Source organism: Gopherus flavomarginatus, chromosome 1, assembly GCF_025201925.1.
Source record: "Gopherus flavomarginatus isolate rGopFla2 chromosome 1, rGopFla2.mat.asm, whole genome shotgun sequence".
Taxonomy (NCBI): Eukaryota; Metazoa; Chordata; order Testudines; family Testudinidae; genus Gopherus; species Gopherus flavomarginatus.
The window spans coordinates 135,606,429-135,629,148 of NC_066617.1; the positions used below are offsets into that span (position 1 = coordinate 135,606,429).

General features: G+C 43.8%; 1 protein-coding gene across 6 annotated transcripts in view; it reads left to right on the forward strand.

The window, feature by feature from the left end:
• The window catches only part of ETV6 (ETS variant transcription factor 6), a 182,092-nt gene that overhangs the window by 128,716 nt on the left and 30,656 nt on the right, over positions 1-22,720 (forward strand). For all 6 annotated transcript variants that reach the window (XM_050966087.1, XM_050966097.1, XM_050966126.1 and 3 more), the window contains 2 exons: positions 12,599-12,763; positions 17,071-17,205. In XM_050966087.1, the coding sequence (XP_050822044.1) occupies positions 12,599-12,763; positions 17,071-17,205 (300 nt within the window). The remainder of the gene's footprint in view (positions 1-12,598; positions 12,764-17,070; positions 17,206-22,720) is intronic.

Consider the following 22,720-nt stretch of genomic DNA (forward strand, 5'->3'; position numbering starts at 1 on the left):
GCATGAGTTCGGACTATGCTGATTAGTTTATTTATTTATTTATTTGTTCATTCATTACTTGTATCGTAATAGCTCTTAGAGGCCCCAATCTGAGATCAGGGCCCACTGTGCTAAGCAGTTCATATGTGAGAGACAGCCCTTGCCCCCAACAAATGTACAGTCCTTGCTTTACAATAGCATACACCAGATGGATGAAACAAACAGGTGGGGGAAAGGAGAAAGGAGGAAGAGGAGTTAGAGAAATGAGCAAGTTCTGGGGTGGTCGGGCTCCAGCTGTCAGCCCTGCACGGTGGGGCTCTGGCTGTCAAACACAGCAACAGGAGATGTAAGCAACTCAGCGCCTGCACTGCATCAACCGAATGTCATAAGCTGCCTTACATCGACCTAACTCTGTAGTGTAGACCAGACCTCAAAGGGAAACAGTAACACAATTTAGTTTAAGCCTAACATTTGACCTAGCTTAAAAAATTGCATGACTTAAAAATAAAATTGCTGAGAAGTTTAAAAGTACAAACTTCCTGCAGGACAACCTCCTCTACCCCTACCTGCAAAAGTGTGTGCTGCTATTGCTTGCTGGGTCTAAGCAATTAGTTAATGAACATTATTCCCAGAGCTCTCCTAATGTTCTTTAGGATATATTGGTGCACAAGCAAGGAAACAAGCCACAGAAGACATTTATTTTGGCTCTTTTGGAAGGTGGAATAGGGAAAGCAAAGTGTGCTCCATGGAAAGCGGCCAGAATCAGTTGGGAAGGAGTCAGCCGTGGATTAAGACTGTAGCTGGGACCAGATCCAACTAAACTTTCACCCATCCCCATCCCCTAGACAGCTGCATGTATTGCCCAAGTAAAAGTCACATGACCCCCTGCCGTCCTTATTTACAGTCACATTGTGACACAATGTGAATGACTGATAGGTCAGATGGGCTCAAGCAAATTTCCTCCTTCCCTGGGTATTGCCCCCACAGCAGGGAGGGAGAAGGTGACTGGCAGGAACGGGCTATGCTGTGTTTTCCTCAGCTCACTGGCCACTGCTGCATTAGGGCCTTCACTGAATGTGGTGTCCACATGCAAGGATCCTGCCTTAATCTTCCCTGGAAGAAATGGTATTTTCAGGCTTCTAAGGCCATGTCTACACTAGAAACCTTACAGCAGCACAGCTGTACCGATGCAGCTGTGTCACGGTAAGATCTCTTGTGTAGCTGCTCTGTGCCGACGGGAGAAGCTCTCCTGCCAACATAGTGCTGTGCACAGCCCCACTTATGCTGGTGAAATTTATGTTGCTCGTGGGGGGTGTGTTTTTTTCCACACCCTTGTGCGACCTAAGTTTTGCCAGCATAAGTGGTGTGTAGACATGACCTAAGAGGACTTTGCAAACAGTGCACAGGGGAGAAAAGGGAGCTGGAGGGGATAAAAAGGACTTTTAAAAAGTGTTTGATGAGGCTTCTTTAATGAGTTCCTAGAACATTAGTAGGTCCTTTCACTTACTGCTGTGACTGCTAGCTCCTCCTATTGGTAATTGCCCAGGCAGAATCCTGAACATCTGTCATGGCCACTTTAGTGCATAAGACATTGGTATGTCACTGTGAATGACAATGCTGGTGATGATGAAAGCATTGTGCTAAGATAAAACTTATAGGCACATCCAGTTTAGAGACAATGTAGAGAGAAATCCATACATGACAAATAGTGCTGTGGGTGGGTCTGACTATCTTCACAGACACATAGTGAGTGTTAAATAAAGCCAACGGAAGATAAAATCATTGCTGTAATTAATTAATTTCCGTGCTTTCTCAGAGTGCTATAGTATTCTTCAAGAATGTTCCAAAATGCTGCAGCTTACAATATTAGTTCTGCTACGGCAGGGCTAAGTCCTCAGGTGCACTTTTTACACTGGTTTTACTCAGTCCTGACTTAGGCAAACTCCCAATGAAGTTAGTAGAAGGAATAAAAACTGTGGGTCAAATACTGATGTCAGTTATAATGGTGTAATGCCATTGACTACGGTAAGTTACTCCAGCTTTACACTCACCGTCATAAGTGGTATCAGAATCCAACCCTGAGTAAGGACTTCAGGATTTGGCTTGTATTATTTTGGGGCGATTACTCTGGTATTTTATTTGGAAGAGAAGTAAGCAGTTCTGTAGTAATTTTGTAAGTGGGTTTCCTCAGCTGCTAATCTACATCTGTGAAGAAAAGTTCAGCTCTGGAAGGAGAAGGAGCTTTTCCCTTGTAGAATTTTGGAGTGTTTGGGCTGCCTGCCCCTGCCCCTGCCCTGTCTCGCTCTCTCCTCCCTTCTTCTTCCCCACCACATTTCAAGGTTTTTTTTTATTAATGACTTCATTCGCTCTCATTAATCAGTAAGCTATCTCAGGCTGGCAAGCTAATTTAGAGTCCTGCTTGTGCATTTGATCAGCAAATGCAAACCATGTGTAATGTCAGTAGAGGTGATGGAACATGGGATTTTCACTTCAGTTCCAGAAAGTGCCATAGCTGCTTCCAGGAAGCTGCATTTGGCACTGGGTGTGGGGAGCTGGAAAGATTTATTTCCCTGTACCAGAGCTCAGAGCCTCATCGTTCTACTCGAGCATTTTCCAATCAATACGTTTCTCACAGACTCTGCATAGGCTGTATTAGAAAAACAATTTGATCTATTTATTATTATTTTATTATATGATAGGGTAGCCCTATAGACCAATTTGCAGGGTCTTCACACAGTCAATACTCTTAGTGAGAAATTAAGAGCTTGTCATAGGGAGCAGAGTAAGCCCTCGGGCAGATATTAAAGCTGGTATTACCTGTGTGATCTGCAGAATTCTACTTCTCATTAATTTCTCTAGCACTTGTGCGGAAAAAAGCATCATGCATGGTGCACACGGGGCTCACAAGTAGACTGTGTGCACAAAGCACACCCTGTACTTGTGTTCAGTGGTGAAAGGAATTCAGTTGCCCTCTGCGCTTTCCTTTAGTCCCATCTTCCATTGCAAAAGGTCTGTGAGCCTCTTCTTGAATTTCAGGCGGTTGGCCTTTGCTGTTATTCTACAGCTGCTAGATTTCTGCCAGGACTATGGGGAACTTCTACGTCTTGACATTATAATTAAAGCCAGTTTTACAACATTTTTTTATGATGTGCAAGGCTTGTTTGGGTAATGCGTGCTAGTCCCCTCACTCCCCACCCTAGAACTCCTCCACTCCCCATCCCATCCCTTCTTTCCCAGTAAAGTTCCTCCCCCATCCTATTTGCTCTCCCCCACAAGACACACCTCTCAGTCAATTTCCCCTCCGCCAATCAATGCTCACCCCCCAATTAATTCTCTTTGGGGCATAGTCAGCCTGAGCTGAAGGTGGCCTATGCACACTTTGGCCTGAGGCTTTTTCTGAGGTACTCATTGACATGCTGTTCCTGCCTAATAGCTGGTGTCTCTGGGTCCCCATTTTCAGGACCTGCTTTCCATTAAGGGAGGGGACAATCCCTGCCTGCTGCAATAGCTCTGGTCCTGTTATGGTTACAATCCAGGTGACACTTGTCAAGAACAGGTAAGTTTAAGAGTCACCATTCACAGCCCTCTAGTCCCCTCGGGACACTTACCACAGTACATGGGCCAACAGGAAGGAGGCAAGTCCCCATTATGGGGCTGCATCACACACACCCTCCCAGTCAGCATCAAACCAGCTGTCCCAGCTCACTTGCAGTGCCGCATGCTTGTTTCCAGGTAGGTGAGCATGCCACAGAGCCATCTGTCTGTGTCTGTCACCAAACCCTTCTTCACCCCCAAGTATTGGGAGTAGGAGAAATTCCCTGTGAAGATAGGAATCCTTAACCATCCTGCTTTTATCATCCCTGGAACACCCTGTCTTAAATGCCTGCTGGCCTCCTGCTGCTGACCGCCAGTGCTAACAGCTACTGGGAAAGCATCCATAATAAGAATGGCAGAGCTGTTGTTTTCAATGGAGAGGGTTCAGTTCCAGTCTCAGGAGGGAGTAATTCCTCGCAATGGCGCTCAATTTGTGATTCAACTTAAAACCCCTTCAACACAATTAGCTTGATGCTACTTAGCACACATTTCCCCAGCCATCTCCATGGAACAGCTCTGCATGGTTTGTGGTCTCTAGTTCAAGAGCCAAGCCCTGGGCCTGCATCGTTCCTCTGAGCACTGGTAAGCTGGAGAGAAAGAGGAGTAGCAGGAAGGGAATGGTAGCAATAGTCATACTTAACATTTTTATAGCATTTTATTTTATTTTTTGATCTCCGTCCTCTGAAGCCTCCAGGATGACAGTGGCTGGAGATGGGATACTGGGCAGGGTGGGCCAGGGCTCTGAGGTGGCACCGAGCATTCTCTCTCTCAGGTGCTTGGTTGGCTTGTTCTTGCTCACATGGTCAGGGTCTAACCAGTGGCAGATTAGCCACTGAGCCAAGGGGCCTGTGCCCAGGGGCCCCAGCCAATTGGTGGCCCCCAGAAAAATGGGTGCCCCTCCACACCCCCACCCGCTGTGCTTGCCTGCCCAGTACTCCTGCCAGGGAGCAGAGTCAGGACACAGGGGCTTGCCCCGCACTGCCCGCCCGGCACTCCTGCTGGCGAATGGGGAAAGACTTCGCTGTCAGGCAAGAAGGGCGAGGGGGCAAGCCTTGGTGCTCCGACCCCATTTCCCTGGCAGGAGCCCCTGAGGTGGGGCAGGAGGGGACTGCAGGCAGAAGGGGTAGGGAGGGGGCCCCACTTGCTCTGACCCAGGGCCTCACAAAACCCTAATCCGCCTCTGGGTCTAACCATACATGGACTGGGAAGGAATTGTCCCCCAGCTCAGGTTGGCAGTGACCTGGTTTTATGCCTTCCTCTGTAGCATGTGGGTGTTGGTCACTGAGTATATCTCATTTAGTCATTTCCCTGCCATTCATTGCAGGGGCCTCTGGCATGGGCACACCTCGATCCTTCCTAGTCTCCGCTTGTGGCACAGAACAGTCTAGTCTCCTGAGGGTGGGAATAGTTTTGTCTGATGTTGGTTGTTGGGTTTTTAGTGTGTGGGTGATCTGTGACGTACAGATGGTCAGACTAAATGATCTGGTAGTCTCCTTCTGGCCTTATACTTTATGACTCTGTATTCAGAGCACTAATAAATCCTCTTCACAGCCCTTTGCATAAGGAAACTGAGACAGAAAGGTGAAGTGACTTCCCATGACCCCACACTGAATCAGTGGCAGAGCCTGAACTATGTCCCCCCCTCCAGACCACAGTACCTTAACAGTGGTGGGCAAAGAAACCCACTCTTTTGCCCCCACCTGCATCAAACACTTCTCTTTCTGCCACGGGCAGTGTGCTATGTGATGTGAGTAATACAGGACGTTGCAGATTATTAACAGCCCAGAGCCAGCCTCTACATCAGTTCAGAATGCGCCGGTTGCTAGCAGACGTTTGCTTTTTGTGAACATTTCCAGTGCTGTATTCCCACTGGTGAATTGTGTATTGGTCTGTAGTCAGGGCTTCCCTGCCTGACGCTGCCAGAGAGACGATGCTTGGGTCCCTGGGTGTACAAAACCAAGCTGCTGATTTGCATGTGCTGGTCCCTTTGTTGTTTGCCCAGCTGTGGTAAGTACTTTGCAGTGTGGGAGTGAAAACAATTCCATCTGCTCTCTGGAAAGGATGAATGAACAGGGGGAGTCTTTTCTATTTTTCCCCTTCTCTCTCTCCCTTCTTTTTGCCTATAAGGCAGTCAGGCATTAGGATGGAATCTCCCAGGCTAAACGGAACAAAAATATATGTAACGTACTTGTGAATGCTGTGTAAGTAGCATATGATTTATATATTGAACTTCTGACCTATTAACTCATATTGAAACTAATATGAAAAAGGCCTCTTTCATACTGTATACTACACATCCTACTCATACGTAACATACATCTAAAATACGTGATTTACTGCATACAGTATATATATGAAACACACATGTCCTTTCCTCTTACGGGAAACGGGAGATATTGAATGTTAGTGTTGCCACTGTCAGGGTTGGATATCTTTCATAAAAATGTGCCCTCATTCACCCAGAAATTATGATCTTATGCAAGAACTACTGGATGAAATTCTTTGGCTTGTATAATGCAGGAGGGAAGAGTAGATGATCATAATGGTCCTTTTAGGCCTTAAAATCTATGAATATGTGGGTTATTGTGGAGCACCTATGCAGCTCAAAGTTCTTTTAATGCGCAGAGAAAACACTTCTTTAGGGACCTGCAGTTGCCTCACAGAAAACTTGGAAAGCATGGCATTTAAAACCAGTTAATTCTGAAGTGTGTATGTGTGTGTGATTTTTTTCCCTGCTGTTTATGCCAGCTACTTCAAAGGAATGTGTAAACCACTCAAGCAGTTTCTTTTTGTTCCACCTATTTTTGTAATGCTACCATATCTAGGAGCTGGGAGTGGGTTTCTTCCTAACTCCAGGAGGTTATCAGTTTGTGTCCTGGAGCATGAGAGTGGATCAACCTCATCATTTTTATCCCAGCTAATGTAACAAATGTCAGAAGCGGGACTTCAGGTGAAGAATAAGTAACAGGAGTAGATAATCTATTAAGATACCAAGATCCAGCCTGCAGCGCCGGAAAGGCGAGTGCATGTTTTTCTCCCTGTTTAATGCATATGCTGCTTCAAGACTGTAAGAAGCACTATAAATAATTTTATTCTATTGATGCTAATGCTCAGGAGCTGACAAAAGACAGGCTAGCTAGAGAACGTGAGTCTCTCAGAGCCAGATTCTGCCATCTTTATTCACATTGAGTAATAATAACAATATCTAGCTCTTGCAGAGCACTTTATCCATGGATCCAAAAGCTTGTTACGAAAAAGGGCAGCATCATTAGCCCTATTATTATAGATGGAGAAACTGAGGCACAAAGTAGTGAAGTGACTAGCTCCAACTCACACAGCAGAGATGGGACTAGAACCCAGGTCTCCAGAGTCCCAAGCCAGTGCCCTCACCACCACTGCCATTTCTCTAACCTTGCTGGTTTAAATGGGAATTTTTAAGGAGAAAGATGCTGCCCAACAGGCTTGGCCCAATGCCCAGTAAGGTCAATAATTAACTGATTTCAGTGGTCATTGGATGAGGCAGAATTTAGCCTTTATTTTGTAGCACAGGTCTGATCATCCTCACTGTTTTGTTTGGTTTGGTAAATGCTTTTTGTTACTTTAATATGATGCAGTTAGCACCCTTTATTGAGAATAGAGGATAAGGGGGATGTAGAGTCTGTTTTCTTGCATAGTGTCCCTGATAATAAAGGTCAATGGGAAAAGAAATGGCAAAAATATAGAACACAGCATCCAAAAACATAAGCAGAGTTCATTTTCTTTTACAGAGAATATATGACAAATGTTTTCATGAAGTATCAGCAGGTCTGTGTAGTTAGGTTTCCTCTCTGCCTTAAAACCTCCTTGAGCTGCACAGCCCTCCCTTTAATACCTTTCTTCTCATGAAATGATCTGTTTTAATAAGACAAAAAAAAGAGGAAAAGAAAATATGTGATACCCCACAGGGCAGTATTGTTTCTGAATGAAGCTTTCCATGAGGTGTCAGCAGCTCTTTCAGTGACGTTAGCCTGCCTCACACTTACTCACATTGCAATATCTGCGCCTCCACAAAAAGCCTCTCTGGAGTGAATTGATTCAGCACTGCAAAGGAACTGTCATGCAGTGAACAGAGTGCTTTAAAGCAAATCGTTCCACAGGAAAGTGAGGGAGGGATGAGAAGAGAGAAGATCAAGGAAGAGAAGTAGTTAACTTGTTTTGTTGTCTTTGATAGCACTTTATATGCTCAAAACACTACAGAGAGACACTAATTCTCATAACACCCCCATCAGTAGGAGGTAAATAGTATTACCTCATTTTACCAATGAGGAAGTTGAATTAGAAAGTCAAAGTGATTCAGTGTCATATCTAGGAATAGACTGAACAGAGGCATACGTTATGAAATGTTACTGTGTCCGAACAACAGTTGGCAAGATGATGCTGAACATGGTTTGTTCTAGTCTATCCAGAGCAGTGAACTGTGTTCATCACTGACTCACCTAACACAAGTGTGTTCAGACATGGTAATACTTAATAGTATAGACCAGGTCCAGGGGCAGCTCTAGGTATTTTACCGCCCCAAGCATGGCAGGCAGGCTGCCTTCAGCGGCTTGCCTGCAGGAGGTCCCTGGTCCCATGGATTCAGTGGCACGCCTGCGGGAGGTCTGCCAAAGCCGCAGGACCAGCGGACCCTCCGCAGGCATGCCGCCGAAGGCAACCTGCCTGCCGCCCTCGCAGCGACCGGCAGAGCATCCCTTGTGGCTTGCCACCCCAGGCACGTGCTTGGCGTGCTGGTGCCTGGAGCCGCCCCTGACCAGGTCAAACAGAAAACACTCACATACCAGTTTTTGGGATCCGGGGCCTGGAAAAATAATTATTTTTATTGTTTGTGATATACTCTGTAAAGGAATGCACTGTAAATTATAAAATGTGCTGATCATATGAGATCATACTGGTGTGCCACAAAATGGAGAGGATCTTGTATTTTTTTACAAAAGCCACAAACCTTTTAGCAGAAGATGAAATGCAGTTGAGAAGTTTGGTGTCTTGTTTCATCTTTTGGATTGCTAATCAGAACTCTAGTTGGATTTCCATGTTACCAAAATGCCAATGACGAGTAAAGATCAAAATGCAGATATCTGCTTCTTCCTGTTTGTAATTAAATTGCACCAATTAGCTACCCAGAGACAATCACTGAAGTAGGCTTTAGACATGTAGAAGGTTACTCCACTAGCCTATCGCCACTGGAGAGACTGGTTCAAACGACAGAATAAGACACAAATTAAAATGAGCTTCATATTCTCATTTTCCACACGCCAAAACCACCACACTAACTGGAACCACTGGAAGCCTCTGTTCAGAAGAAGCTTAGAACTCTTCCAGGTCAGGACTGAGGTGCATTGACAGAGCTGAGTGAGGGTCCAGAAGTAAACAGCAGGGAGTGTTCCCTGTCAGGCCTGAGGAGCTTTGCAGTAGGGAACTGGGAGAAAGCAGCACTGGCAGTGAAAGAAGTGTCATTGCCCAGGTTTGAGTTGTATAGGCAGAGCTGGTTGTCAAGGCACAAAGACTAGAATAGCAGGGTTGCAGTTCAAGAGAGATGCGCTGACAGAATTGCATATAGGAAGCCCCTACAGCTTGTGCCATTACTGTTCTTGGCCTTAGCCTTGCTGACTCTCCCTTACTTCCACGAACCTGAATTAATTTTTGTTGAAAAAGCAAGATTGTTGGGGAGCAGAGTTTATTTATCATTAGAATTTACTATATAGCTCCATAGACACACTTGGTGATTCCCTTACAATAAAACCCAGATTCCATGCTCTAGAGCAGTGGTTTTCAACCTTTTTTCATTTGCAGACCCCTAAAAATTTTCAAATGGAAGTGCGGACCCCTTTGGAATCTTAGACATAGTCTGCGGAGCCTTAGGGGTCCATGGACCACAGGTGGAAAACCATAGTCCTATGGTAATGGCAACCTTTCATGGACCCCTTAGACACAGTCTGTAGACCCCCAGGGGTTTGTGGACAATAAATTGAAAAACACTGTTCTAGAGAGTACAGTCTAGTTCCTCTATGACACATACCTAATAGGTTTTCTCCTGCAGGAGGATACAAGTTTAACCTTTCTTGGGGAAATGAGGATTTAAAGCCTGGAACTTTGAGGACTAAACTCGGAAATGTTTTGGAATGCAGCATTCCCTAATGACATGGCTGTGTATGTAGAAAGCATTTTTGAGAAAGCACCATGTCCAAGTACAAGAGTCATTCAATCCAAGCAACATTGTCTCAGTGAATCAAAGATGAGATGCAAGTGCAAGAGGTCAGATTCAGGGGCAGCTCTAGATATTTCGCCGCCCCAAGCACGGCGACATGCCGCGGGGGGCGCTCTGCCAGTCGCCGGTCCTGCAGCTCCAGTGGACCTCCCGCAGGCGTGCCTGCGGAGGGTCCACCTGGCCCACGGCTTCGGTGGACCTCCCGCAGGCGTGCCTGCGGAGGGTCCACTGGTCCCGCGGCTCCACCAAAGGAGCCGCCTGCCACCTTCCTGGCGACTGGCAGAGCGCCCCATGCAGCATGCCGCCCCAAGCACATGCTTGGTGTGCTGGGGCCTGGAGCCGCCCCTGGTCAGATTAGATGGTCACTGGGGTCCCTTCTGGTCTTAGAGTCTGCTAATCTATGAATGAAGAAGGGAGGGGAGGGGAGGGATGTTGGTTGGAAAAATAAACTGGTGTTTAATAATTGAGGAAATGGTTGCCCTGGGAGAGGCCGACAGGAAATGCAAAGAAACATTACATAGTTTTTAAACTTCAGGGGAATATTCTTTGGTGTGTTTGTTACCGTCTGTATTTGTGTGGAAGGCAGGGAAAGTCACTTGTGGGCGTTTCAAGCTCTTTCTCTTCTTTTTTAATGTCCTTAATGTCCTAGATTTGTGCTGTATTAGACTCCACCTCATCCTCTGTATCCAACGACAAGAGATACAATTGACACGAGTGCTGCAGTTGGCAGTCCTCAGGATTAAACTCTTGGGGTCTGGAAACAGATTGTTTCCACTGGGAGGACCTTAGGCTGTGGAAGAGAGGAAGATGAGCCAGAGTCTCAACATTTTTTTAGACCATGGTGCACATCGCTTTGCATAGACCTTCTCCTAAGGATGGAGCTACAGAAAACACTCACCTCAGTGATCCCACTCTAACCAATAACTAAATTGCGGGAGGGCTAGAGAGTTTAGGTCCTCTTGCAGAGACAATTAGATGTGATTCTTTGTTTTGTAAGTGGTTCATAATGCAATGCTAAGAGGTACATTACAAATGAAGACAGATTTGATATGGTTTCTTTCTGCTGAGTATACTGCTGTTCAGATCAGCGGTATCTCGTTCCTTTCGGGAGTCAAGTACGCGCTCATCTGAAGCTCCAGAAGCTTGCTCTCAATTCCCCTCCTGACTCAGATTCAGTTCTGTATGCAACTTGATGCCGGGGCTTTCCGATTAGCTGCTTTGGGAATCTGAATCTTTCATACCAGCAGAACAGAATTCATTACCCATGACTTATTTTTTTAACCCTGGCAAAAGGGCTGCATATCATTTTTTTAAAAATAACTAACTAGGAGATTTGTAGTTATGCTTACAAAGATTGGGGTAATCAGTCTCATAGACTAGTGTGTCAGGAAGGAAACGTCTTCCCATATGCAGCAGCATACAATCAGCCAGGTGCAATATAAGGAAGGGTGGTTCATCTTGCTCTGAAGCATAAGATTTTAAGCACTGCCAGGGGCTATGTACCAAAGATCTGATCAGATATGGCAAATTTTATGTTTCCATGCACAGTGTGAAGCTTTCCTTTCTACATAACGCATTGTAACAAGTCAAACAATGAGTCATCTCATAAGGGGAAAAGGAAAGGAAGCTTTTATCTCCCAGTGGATAAGAGATAATCTGCCTGCCTATCTATCTAGGTATAAGCAGCTGCCTGAAAATTAAGCTGCTTTTTCTCCATGGGAAGGAAGCCATTTTAAAATTGAATGTAAAACTGATATTTTAATCTCACCCATCCCAGGTCTCATTCTGTGTCTAAGAAAATCAATGGCCAAACTCCCTTTGACTTCACTGATAGTAAGATCAGGCACCGAGACCAAACTTAAGCCTGGTCTATACACAAAAGTTGTATCATTTTATCCATATCAGTATAGTGAAAGTGACACAACCCTGCTTGTAAGGGAACAGTTATATCAGTACAAATGTGCTTGTAGTAGTACAGTATGCAGTGTTTTTGTAGCCGTGTTGGTCCCAGGATATTAGAGAGACAAGGTGGGTGAAGTAATATTGTTTATTGGACCAACTTCTGTTGGTGAGAGAGACAAGTTTTTGAGCTCTTCAGTGTAGGTTATTTCTATGTAGGAAGGGGACTAAACTATAGTGTATCTAAACTAGGAGTTGTTCCAGTATAATTATATTCATAAAAATCACACACACACACACACACACACACACACAAACCAACATAACTCTATGTAGACGAGCACAATCTCTATCCAGCCAGTTGAAAGCTGTGGTCTTGTGTCTTGTTTAGAGGCAGACACATGCTGATTAGCAAAGCAGTTCACAGTAAGGCATTGGGGCGTAGATGTAACTTTGTATTGCTGTCCCAGACCAGTCTCAGGCTTTGCATCCAAATGCAGTTACTGATTCACTAGTCTAGAGGTAGGCAACCTTCGGCATGCGAGCTGATTTTCAGTGGCACTCACACCGCCTGGGTTCTGGCCACCGGTCTGAGGGCTTTGCATTTTAATTTAATTTCAAATCAAGCTTCTGAAACATTTTAAAATTATTTACTTTACAAACAACAATAGTTTAGTTATATATTATAGACTTAGAGAAAGAGACATTCTAAAAACGTTACAATGCATTACTGACACGCAAAACCTTAAATTAGAGTGAATAAATGAAGACTCGGCACACCGCTTCTGAAAGGTTGCTGACTCCTGCACTAGTCCTTTCCTAGAATCGCTTGCCCTTTGTTCCAGTTTCTTAACATGACCACAGTGTTTCTATCTCCCACAGGCTTGCAGCCAGTTTACTGGAGCAGGGATGATGTGGCCCAGTGGCTCAAGTGGGCAGAGAAGGAGTTTTCTCTGAGATCGATTGACAGCAACAGTTTTGAGATGAATGGCAAAGCACTCCTGCTCCTGACCAAAGAGGACTTTCGATACAGGTCTCCTCATTCAGGTGAGGTTTATCTACACCAGGAAGGATGGAGCCACACGGGGTGCAGGAAAGAGATGGAAGCAGAGACAGACTCTGGGGAGGGAGGGAGGAAGAGAGCCATGAAAGGTGGGTTGCAGAGACAAGAAAAGACAGCCATAGTTGTTGGGGTGGGAAGGGAAAGACAAGGACAGCTATGCAGACTAGGCCAGGGGAAGAGTGAAACTGTAACATCCAGTGAAATAAGATCCAAACACCCCTGAACTTTGAGAGAGTTTAGATCCCAATCCAAACTGAGAGTGCCTGGCCCATCTCTAGTTAAAACCCTCTGCAAAACCCAGAGAGAGACTGCCTGGCAGCAGGTTAGAACATCCAGCCCTGTCCTTTAAAGGCTTATCATTTCATAGACCCAACTACAGTAGGGAGTTAATCAACTGCTCCAGCCTCTTAAGAAGCCTGCATTAGCATTCTGCCTCACAGTTGACTCGGCTGATTGTGCTGCTAAAAGCTTCAGCAAAACTCATCCCTGGGGACCTTTCCTCTCTTTTACAGCTCCTGTGGGCTTCCCATTACTCTGCCCATATTCTCTCACATGCTGGAGTCCAGCCCCAGGCAAAGCACAGGCAGGTGTGTGAATCAATCCGCCTGTTGCCAAATAATTTAGTCATGTACTCACACAGAAGATTCAGAAACATGTGTGTGTCACCTGCCTGTATTTATATTCCCTGCAGACTGTCGCCTCCAGCATTACAACCACACTGAAACTCCTTCCTCTCCTGTGTCAGGGTTGTTTAACTAAATTTGAATGAATGGTTCTAAATAAAAGTCGTTAGCTTTCTTTTTATGACCATACAGGGTACCCCTGCTAAATAAAAAGGCTTGTAATTCAATCAGCTACCAGAGATGATCATACAGCTTGAACTGAGTGCCTGGAAAATAGCTGCTGTCAGACTTCCAGTGTAAAGACACAGACACAGATACAGATACTGTTGCAAAAAAAGCAAACATGATTCTGGGATGCATTAACAGGTGTGTTGTAAACAAGACATGAGAAGTCATTCTTCTGCTCTACTCTGCGCTGGTTAGCCCTCAACTGGAGTATTGTGTCCAGTTCTGGGCACCGCATTTTAAGAAAGATGTGGAGAAATTGGAGAGGGTCCAGAGAAGAGCAACCAGAATGATTAAAGGTCTTGAGAACATGACCTATGAAGGAAGGCTGAAAGAATTGGGTTTATTTAGTTTGGAAAAGAGAAGACTGAGAGGGGACATGATAGCAGTTTTCAGGTATCTAAAAGGGTGTCATCAGGAGGAGGGAGAAAACTTGTTCATCTTAGCCTCTAATAGAACAAGAAGCAATGGGCTTAAACTGCAGCAAGGGAGATTTAGGTTGGACATTAGGAAAAAGTTCCTAACTGTCAGGGTAGTTAAACACGGGAATAAATTGCCTAGGGAGGTTGTGGAATCTCCATCTCTGGAGATATTTAAGAGTAGGTTAGATAAATGTCTATCCGGGATGGTCTAGACAGTATTTGGTCCTGCCATGACGGCAGGGGACTGGACTCGATGACCTCTTGAGGTCCCTTCCAGTCCTAGAGTCTATGAATCTATGAATACGGATGGTGTCACACTAACCAATCAAAACGTGGAGTAGTTCTGAAAGACACTAACCTTGTGGCTCTCCGAAGGCACCTCCCTCTGCTAGCATCCTCATTCAGGATCTGGCCCATCCTTTTTACATATAGGCCCCAATTCAGCAAAGCACTTGAACATGTGCTTAAGTCCCATTGACTGCTTAAGAAATAAATAAATAACCTGAGGCAGGACAACTTTTCTGGTGTTTTGTATGTAGCACTCACTATGCTGCATGTAACTGGCCTTCCCTTATCCCCAGCACCAGCTGTCTAGGAGAGACACCTCTCTTGTCCCTGCATATACTGTTACTGCACTTGTCGTCAACTGGATTTAAGCATCTGCGGGCTGGGGACTGAGCATTCATGGAGGAGAATCCTTGGCTCTAAAATTCATTTCCTCACTGTGAATGGAGCTCATACTTTGCTGAATGTGAGGCGTGATTTTACTGACTACTGATCTGTGAACTCAATTAAAAATTTTATTCTAATTTTTCTATGGTAGCTGTTGACAAACTTTTGAGAAAACATTCCATTCAGGCCTGCTAAATCTATGCCACATACAGCAATAACAGGCACAGAGGTCGCCCTTAAAACTTTTAGATGACTATAGATCACTAAATAACATCATCTCATATTTGAAGTATTTCCCAGATATTCCTGTATTAGAACTATAAGGAAATGAAGAATGCCATTTCTGCTCTAATGTTATTTAGTTAGCTAAGGGCTTCCATACACTCAAAAGTTGAACCACTTTAACTATACTGGCAGGGGCATTTCAGTGAGGGGTGTGATTTTTTTTGTTTTAAACCAAAACATTTATACCATTATAACCCATTGTGTAGATACAGTTATAGCAGTATAAATGTGCTTATAACCAGTATAACTTATTCCCCTTCCCTAATGGGAATAGCTATATCAGGATAAACAACATTCTACCAGTATAACCAATATATCCACACAAGGACTTGTACTGTTTTGTAGGAAATCACATCCCTCATGAAATCCCTATATTGGTCTAAAAGCTGTGTGTAGAGTAGGCTTAAGGCAAAGGTGGGAAGTTTTTAAGGATGACCACCCTATTCTCCTGAGTGATCTGGCACAATTTATGTGTGTTTCTCTGTCTTGCTCTGTAAAATACAAATTATGTGGTAAAATCCCTCTCTGGTCTCTCATTATGTATTAAATGTGGATAAGGTGACAGGATTCTTGAGGCTTCATATTTAATTAATTTTTCAGGCATTACAGACTCCTTTAAAAGTGCCCCAAAGTCACCCCTGACATAGTAAAGGCAGCCAAGACAGAGAAATAGAGCAAAAAGTCAGACTATGGAAATGAGGATGACTTAAGCTGAAATAGCTAGGAAATAAACAAAAAAGATTTCATATCTTTGACTGACATGTAGAACCTTGGAGTTTTGAAGTGGCAAGTGCTGAATATGAAATGGATTTATAGGTGCTATAGAAATAAGAACAATAACAATAATAGAAAATCCAAGGTCTCCTAAATGCCACTTTAATTAAGACAGTTAAAGGACCTATGAAAATTAGTTAATATTTCAGACAAAGTACCACTGTTGAATATTGTTCACTCCTGCATGTGGGGGCAGGAGATAGGCAAAGGGCTGCTTGTGGTATTATTAAGATTAATCACACACACCCCGGGGCACTTAGAATCACCTGCATTTTGTGCTTTGGTTAACTCTTTCTACTTAACTGCTTCATTTTCGCCAGCCATAAAAGGCAAAAAGCACCTCCACTGTTGCCCAGATGTACCTAGGTACAGCTGGAGGTGGAGGCGGTATGGGGTGTCACTGAAAGATGAAATATTCTCACAGTAAATTAATCACCACATAAACAATCAGTCTTCTGGCAACTGTAATATGTGTTCCTTTAAGGCCACCATATTGTTACCTGCAAACTCTAGCAGTGCTGGAAGTTATTCCCATGCCATGCTGACAGCCACAAGACAATAGAAGTTAGGTGCCTCGCTACCTTCACAGATCTGGGCCTGACTGACCTGCTAAATTTACCATGGGGAGAATTTATCAACATTCCATTAGATTTCCATAGAATGTCATAACAGTAAAGGAACATCACTGCCACAGCACACATACTAGTGTGGAGGAGCATCAGTGATGTTTTTTCAATGGAATGTATATCTTCTCCAGCATAAAACCTCATTATACAGTAAAACTTAAGGGAGGAAGTGTTGAATAATGGTCAAAGCAGAAGGCTCAGAGCCAGGAGATCTGTGTGCTGATCGTCGTTCTACCATGGACCTGCTGTATAAGCTTTGCCTGGGTGACTTAAACATTCTATGCCCTTGTTTGCCAATCTGCAAAACTGGGACAATAATAAGAGGAGGTGTGAGACTTAATTCACTAATGTTTGTAAAGTGCTTTGAGATCCTCAGATGGGAGGTGATGTGGAAGTACAAAATCTATCCACCAGACTATTAAGTGCAACTGGACTGAGGTTTATATTGCTCCCCCACTTTTCACTACTGTTGTCTCTGCGTGACATGCACAACTTTTGGACTGCCAAGAAGGAGTCTTACTCAGGAGTGAGAAAGATGCAAGTTCTTCTTGCAGGCACTTTTGGATCTGAAAATGGCACCCAGGAGCTTAGAATTCATGCATCCAATGGCCAAATGAGTCTTCTCCAACTTTTCATTTCCTTTAGCCACCTGTTTGTCTTTCAGGTGACGTGCTGTATGAACTCCTTCAGCATATCCTGAAGCAAAGGAAAGCTCACATGCTATTTTCACCTTTCTTCCACCCTGGGAACTCTATCCATGCTCAGCCAGAGGTCATATTACACCAGAACCACGATGAAGGTAATCACGTCTCTTTTATTACTGGAGGTGTCATTATGTCAGCAGTTTGGATGAGGCCGTCAGGAGGTCTTTTCTTACTCCAAACCAATAAAAATTTCATTTTAAAACAATCTCTCTCCCTTCAGAAGTGGAATAGTCCTTTAGTTGTTAGAATGTTCAGCTGATCCACCAAGCCATTTGGTTGAAAATTCTTAGTGCTTTATAATATTTCAGTCTTTTGCTTGTGTAAATCTCCATTTATTTTCCGCTATTTTGTCTTGCTACAAAGCCTGTTTAAAATATACTAGGTGTGGATAACTTTTCTGGAGCTTATATATAGAACCCACTCTGTTGCACAGAACTTTCCTTTCCCTAGTTTTCTGGGAAAGAAAACTCCTTTCCCACCTTATGTACTTTTATTGCACTTATGATTGGCTGGCTGTAAATTGGGGACTGGGAGACTTTGACTTTAGAATTCATTTCCTCTGGTGGATCTAGAGACTTTTGACATATATGGCATGGTGCCAGGCCCATTTCTTTTTAGGTCAACTTTTGCCTTAATTGTAAGGTTGGTAATTATTTTGTTTTCAAGGAAAGGCTGTTCTTCTTTATTTGTGTGTGTGTGTGTTTCTCTTTCAAATATTGCACCTGTGCCGTGTGTTTTTGTAATTAAGCACATTTTATAAATTAACAAATAAATAACTATCCTGACCATTAGATCTTAGATAGTGGCAAGCTCAAAGAGGCCTGTCATAAGCACTAATATCTTTTATTGGAAAACCCTAACTTCTGAGGTTGAATTGAAATTTCAACACATTGTCACTGTGATCAACACTAGATAAATAAGATAGACACATACATAGCTGGGGAGATGAAAGAAACATTTGTAGAACTGTTGCTTAAATTTAGTTTGTTTTACTATTGTGATAAAATCTGGTGGCAATATAGACAAATTCACCAATCTGTTTGCAGATATCTCCCCACGATGCATAACAAGTGGTGCTTTTTTGAATGGATTTGCTTTTATGGCATGGCAGATATTGGGCATTTTTACTCTTTATAAGAGCTGGTCAGAAAATGTTTGGACTTTTTTTATGATATTTTTCAGATTTGGAGTTTTTGTTTTTCTGGCATGAATTATTTTTTGGATGAAAACACTTTCCAGGAAAATTTGTGTTTAGTTGAAAACCCAATTTTCCATCCCAAAAAAGTTTTGACAGAAAATTTTCAACTCGCCATTCTCTGTATCTCCTATCTTTAATCACAAATAAAAAACAGTTTGGATTTCACCCTAGTCCCCGCTCATCCTAGAAGTGCACAATTTTGCAAAATTCAGATGAGGTATGATGCAGGACAGGATTATGGGGCATTGGCAGAGCTCTGTGGGAAGCCTAGGACTGGCATAACAGGAGGCACTGAAGGTAGGGGCTCAAGGGCACTGGCAAAGCTGTATGAGAATGTCAGGACTAGAATAACAAGAAGGTGATGCAAGTCAGGAGTGGGTTGCACTGGCAGAGGTGAGTGAAGGAAATTTCGAGTTCCTGCCCAGAATACCTGGCTTTAGGCAGAAGCTGTTATTAATTTCTCACTTTTGTGAGTCCTGTAATCACACACAAGGTTTTGTTGTTTTTTAATGGAAAACTGGGAATGGGCCAGCGGAACCCTTTGTGAAATATGTGTGATGAAGAACATACTGGGAAAATTTCAGGGTCTGAACATTTTGTACTTTAGTACTCAGTTCCTTTGGGCAAAATCTCTTAGGCTGGGGTAGCTAAGTCACAGGTGTAAGATGAGTATAGTAATGATTTTAAGCCTATCCAGTGATTTAAAGGCTATAGATTTAACGATCTAGTAGAATGTTTCCCACACCAACTGTCCCTTACTGCACACAACTCTGTCATCAATGGGATCACTTTTCCACTTATCACTGTACATAATTCCCACAGGAAGGGCCAACTCCCATTGATTTCTATGGAAGCAGGAATAAACCCAAGGTGCCTCAGCATCTACAAGAAACCTAACCATCTTTATATGCCCAGTATCTGCCAGGTTCTAATGGAAACACTAATAGCCCCTTACAGCTGCCTAAACATCCCAGACTAGCAAAAGAAGGGAATGGTAGCTCAGAATGATGATCCTCAGCTAGTGAGCACCTGGTTTCAATCCTGAGCTACAGAAAATTTCACAGTGTTGTTTGACTAGGCGTTCGCTTGCATCACTTGCTAAACCAAAGCTGATTGCTTCCTTTAAGTCCCCTCTCTTAAGGCGATTTGTAGCCCTATTTTACTTGGTCCTTAGAGCACTCAGTGCTGTGACGCTGGTTCCTTTCTTCATACTCATTCCCAACCACTACAATTAGCTTCATTTTATTATTTTTATTTTGATACCTATGGAATGATACAAATGTTTTAATTATGGACTCCCAGCCACATACTCTGGGCAGTGAGAGAAGCTCTTTATGCCAAGCATTCACAAGCAGCTAATGAGTGCATCTTGCATACGTTGACTCTCTTGCTGTGCCTCCTTTGTTGTCTCATGTTGCTGCGTGAGGAACTTGCCCAGCTAAATGTTTGCTGCCTTCCTGCATGTACTCTCTTTTTTTTTTTTTTTTTACTGTGCTGTGTTCTCTGCTGGGTATTCACCCCAGCTTAACTCACAATGACCGATGGAGAGGGGCCAGTAGATCCTTTGGCATGTGACCTTCCTCAAGCTTGATTTTCTTTAAGGCTTGTTTTACAGATATCAAATTGGTTTTTGTATCCCTCTCTGAGGAGGTCTCTCTCATTCTCTTTACCTCTGTAATCTCCCTTTCCCTGTTTAACTCTCCACCTGAGTCTGGAGTTGCTCCTAAGGATCATCATCATTTTAACGTCTGTTATGAAACCAGTCCATCCACAATCAGCAGTGGCCAAGAGTTGCTACAGCCTCATGGCTCTTCACAGCCTATGCAAAGTGAGTTTAACAGTCAGTTCCCAGTTTGTTCCATTCCCAGTGTGCAGGCATTCACATCTCTTACAAAAATGCCACCACAACTGGCGTTGGTTTGGAACCCCCTGCTGGCAGTCTTTTGTGGAGATACTAAGGGCCAAATGAGCTACAGAGACTGAATTAGCCCCTTATCTCTAGTGGTCCTTCAGAATCAGCACTGAGTGACTTGGGATGCTGTGGAGGAAGCTTGCACTGTTGTTGCCTGCACTTGTTCTGAAGCTAATCAGATGGCTTCAGTCACTAGCACTGTCAGTCCAGCAACTTTCCACCCCTTTTCCACCCACCCATCCCTGCAGGGAGCAGATAGGCCAACAACTTTCCACAGCATTCTGTTCACTTTTAAAAAGCTACATGGAATGGATGGTTTGAGGGTGCATTCCAACACAGGCAGATGCGTTCACGAATTCATTCTGGCACAAGCTGGTGCAGTGCATGCACAACAATGTTTAATTTATTAGGGCCAGATTCTTATTCCCTTACACACAGTGAGAAGCACCTTACCCCATTTGGTTTCATTCATTACAGTGGAAGTGCTCACAGAGTAAAGTGCTTTATTCAGTAAGGGCAGCCGGATCTGACCATCAGTGTGTTTTAACTGCATGAGTTTCCAAATTAAGAGGATGATGAAGGGAATTTAATGTCAAAGTGAGCCCTTTTCTGGTCCTATTAGGTTTGCTAGAGGAGTTGAGAGGGAGTCCCCTGAGATCCATTGCCCTTCACTAAAGGATCCTTATTGCAACATCCCATCCCCTGGTGAAGGAGGGGGATGAAGGTGCCCCTCTCTGGAGTCTGTCAATGTTGCATAATGTTTCCACCAGAGGTTTCAGTAGAGACCAGTGTAAGGCGTTCCTTCCTGCTCATGGGCTGAGTTCAGTCTCGCTACAGCTCAGTACACGGACTCAGCAGCACGGCACTGCTACTAGACATCAGGAGGTAAAGTCTATGAGTCTATGAGGAACTCAATGCAATGTCCCTGGTTGCTCTCTCATTTCTCAAGCATCTTTGCTTATATAGCACAAGAATGGGCATAATGCGTTTGAATGAGTATGTGGCGGTTTAATTGGGCAGCCCGCAGAAAACAGGGCACTGTGTATGACATGGGCCAGGTATTGGGGAAGCAGTTGTAACTAAATGGGTTTTCCTTGGGTTGTGGTTAATGAATGTTAGGTCCCATCTATGCTCACTGAACATTCTTCCCTAAGCACAATTTAAACTGCAGTCACTAGGCAGGATCGTAAACCAGGCTGTGGTTTTTGACCAATGTTTGAGCAGTGCGGGCCTTTCCATATCAATTGTTCAAACTCAAAACCATCTTTGGCCACAATGTACTTTAAACCTATTTTGAAGCCCCATTATTAAACTGTTTTTCATCCAGTGCAGTCAGAGCATAGCCTAGATCTGTAAGTTTCATTTCCTCCTGCCATTTCATTGTTCCTAACCTAATTAGCTACACAAATACATTTTTCTTGTTTATGACCTCGGGTGTGTGAATCATAAACAAACTCCAGGCAGGCATAGCTTCCTCATAGGCCTTCACAAGGAAACTGGTGGCTGCTGGCAAATCATATAGGTGCCCATTTTGGTGTGGCGGGGGAGGGCAGAGAAGTCAGTTTAAGGTCACTGAGCCAGTGCTGACTGGAATTGCATCTTCCCAGCTATAGAGCATTGCATGTTTAGGCTTTTGCATGGGTCAGTGCTGATTCCTCTACTGCAGCTTATGTGGATTCCAAGGTAGGCAAGGAGCCCATAGATTCCTTTCTGCCTGAATAGGGGCTCCCTTGACAGGAGAGAGCAAGGAGAACAAGCCTTCTTAAAGGAGCAGAGTGAATGAATGAACAAATAAGACAGTCACATTTACCTGTTTTGGTTGTTGATATGTGCCTAACAGTTTCCTGCTCTTATCACCTGAGGCTATTGGCAAATAGGGATGAAATTTGAGCTTTGTTTTTCTAGATAAAAACCTGTTAGCCTTTGCTCTCTGTTGTATGCAGGGCTGTTGTAGCCATGTTGGTCCCAGGATATTAGAGAGACAAGGTGGGTGAGGTAATATCTTTTATTGGACCAACTTCTGTTGGTGAAAGAGACAAGCTCTGAGTAAGCTTGAAAGCTCACGGACAGAAGCTGGTCCAGTAAAAGATATTACTTCACCCACCTTGTTTGCTCTCTGTTGGTAGCTTTCTTCTCAGAAAACTACAGCCTAAATCAGCCAAAATCAGTTTCTTCTATGTTAATTGAAGCAAATGTTTTTTGGTTTGTTGATGTTAACAACCCTTTCAGATGGTATTCTAAATGCATGCTTTCTGAGCTCTCCTTAAGTTTAAGGAAAAACAACGAGGAATCCTTGTGGCACCTTAGAGACTAACACATTTATTTGACATAAGCTTTCGTAGGCTAGAACCCACTTCATCAGATGCATAGATTTTTAATTTTAAGGGACACTGCTAGTGTCAAAAGGTCCACCCATACTGTTTTTTCCAGCATCAAACACTCTAAAAGGTTTTCATCTGAAATGATCCAGCAAGAGAAAAATCTTGGTGGAGACGCTTCT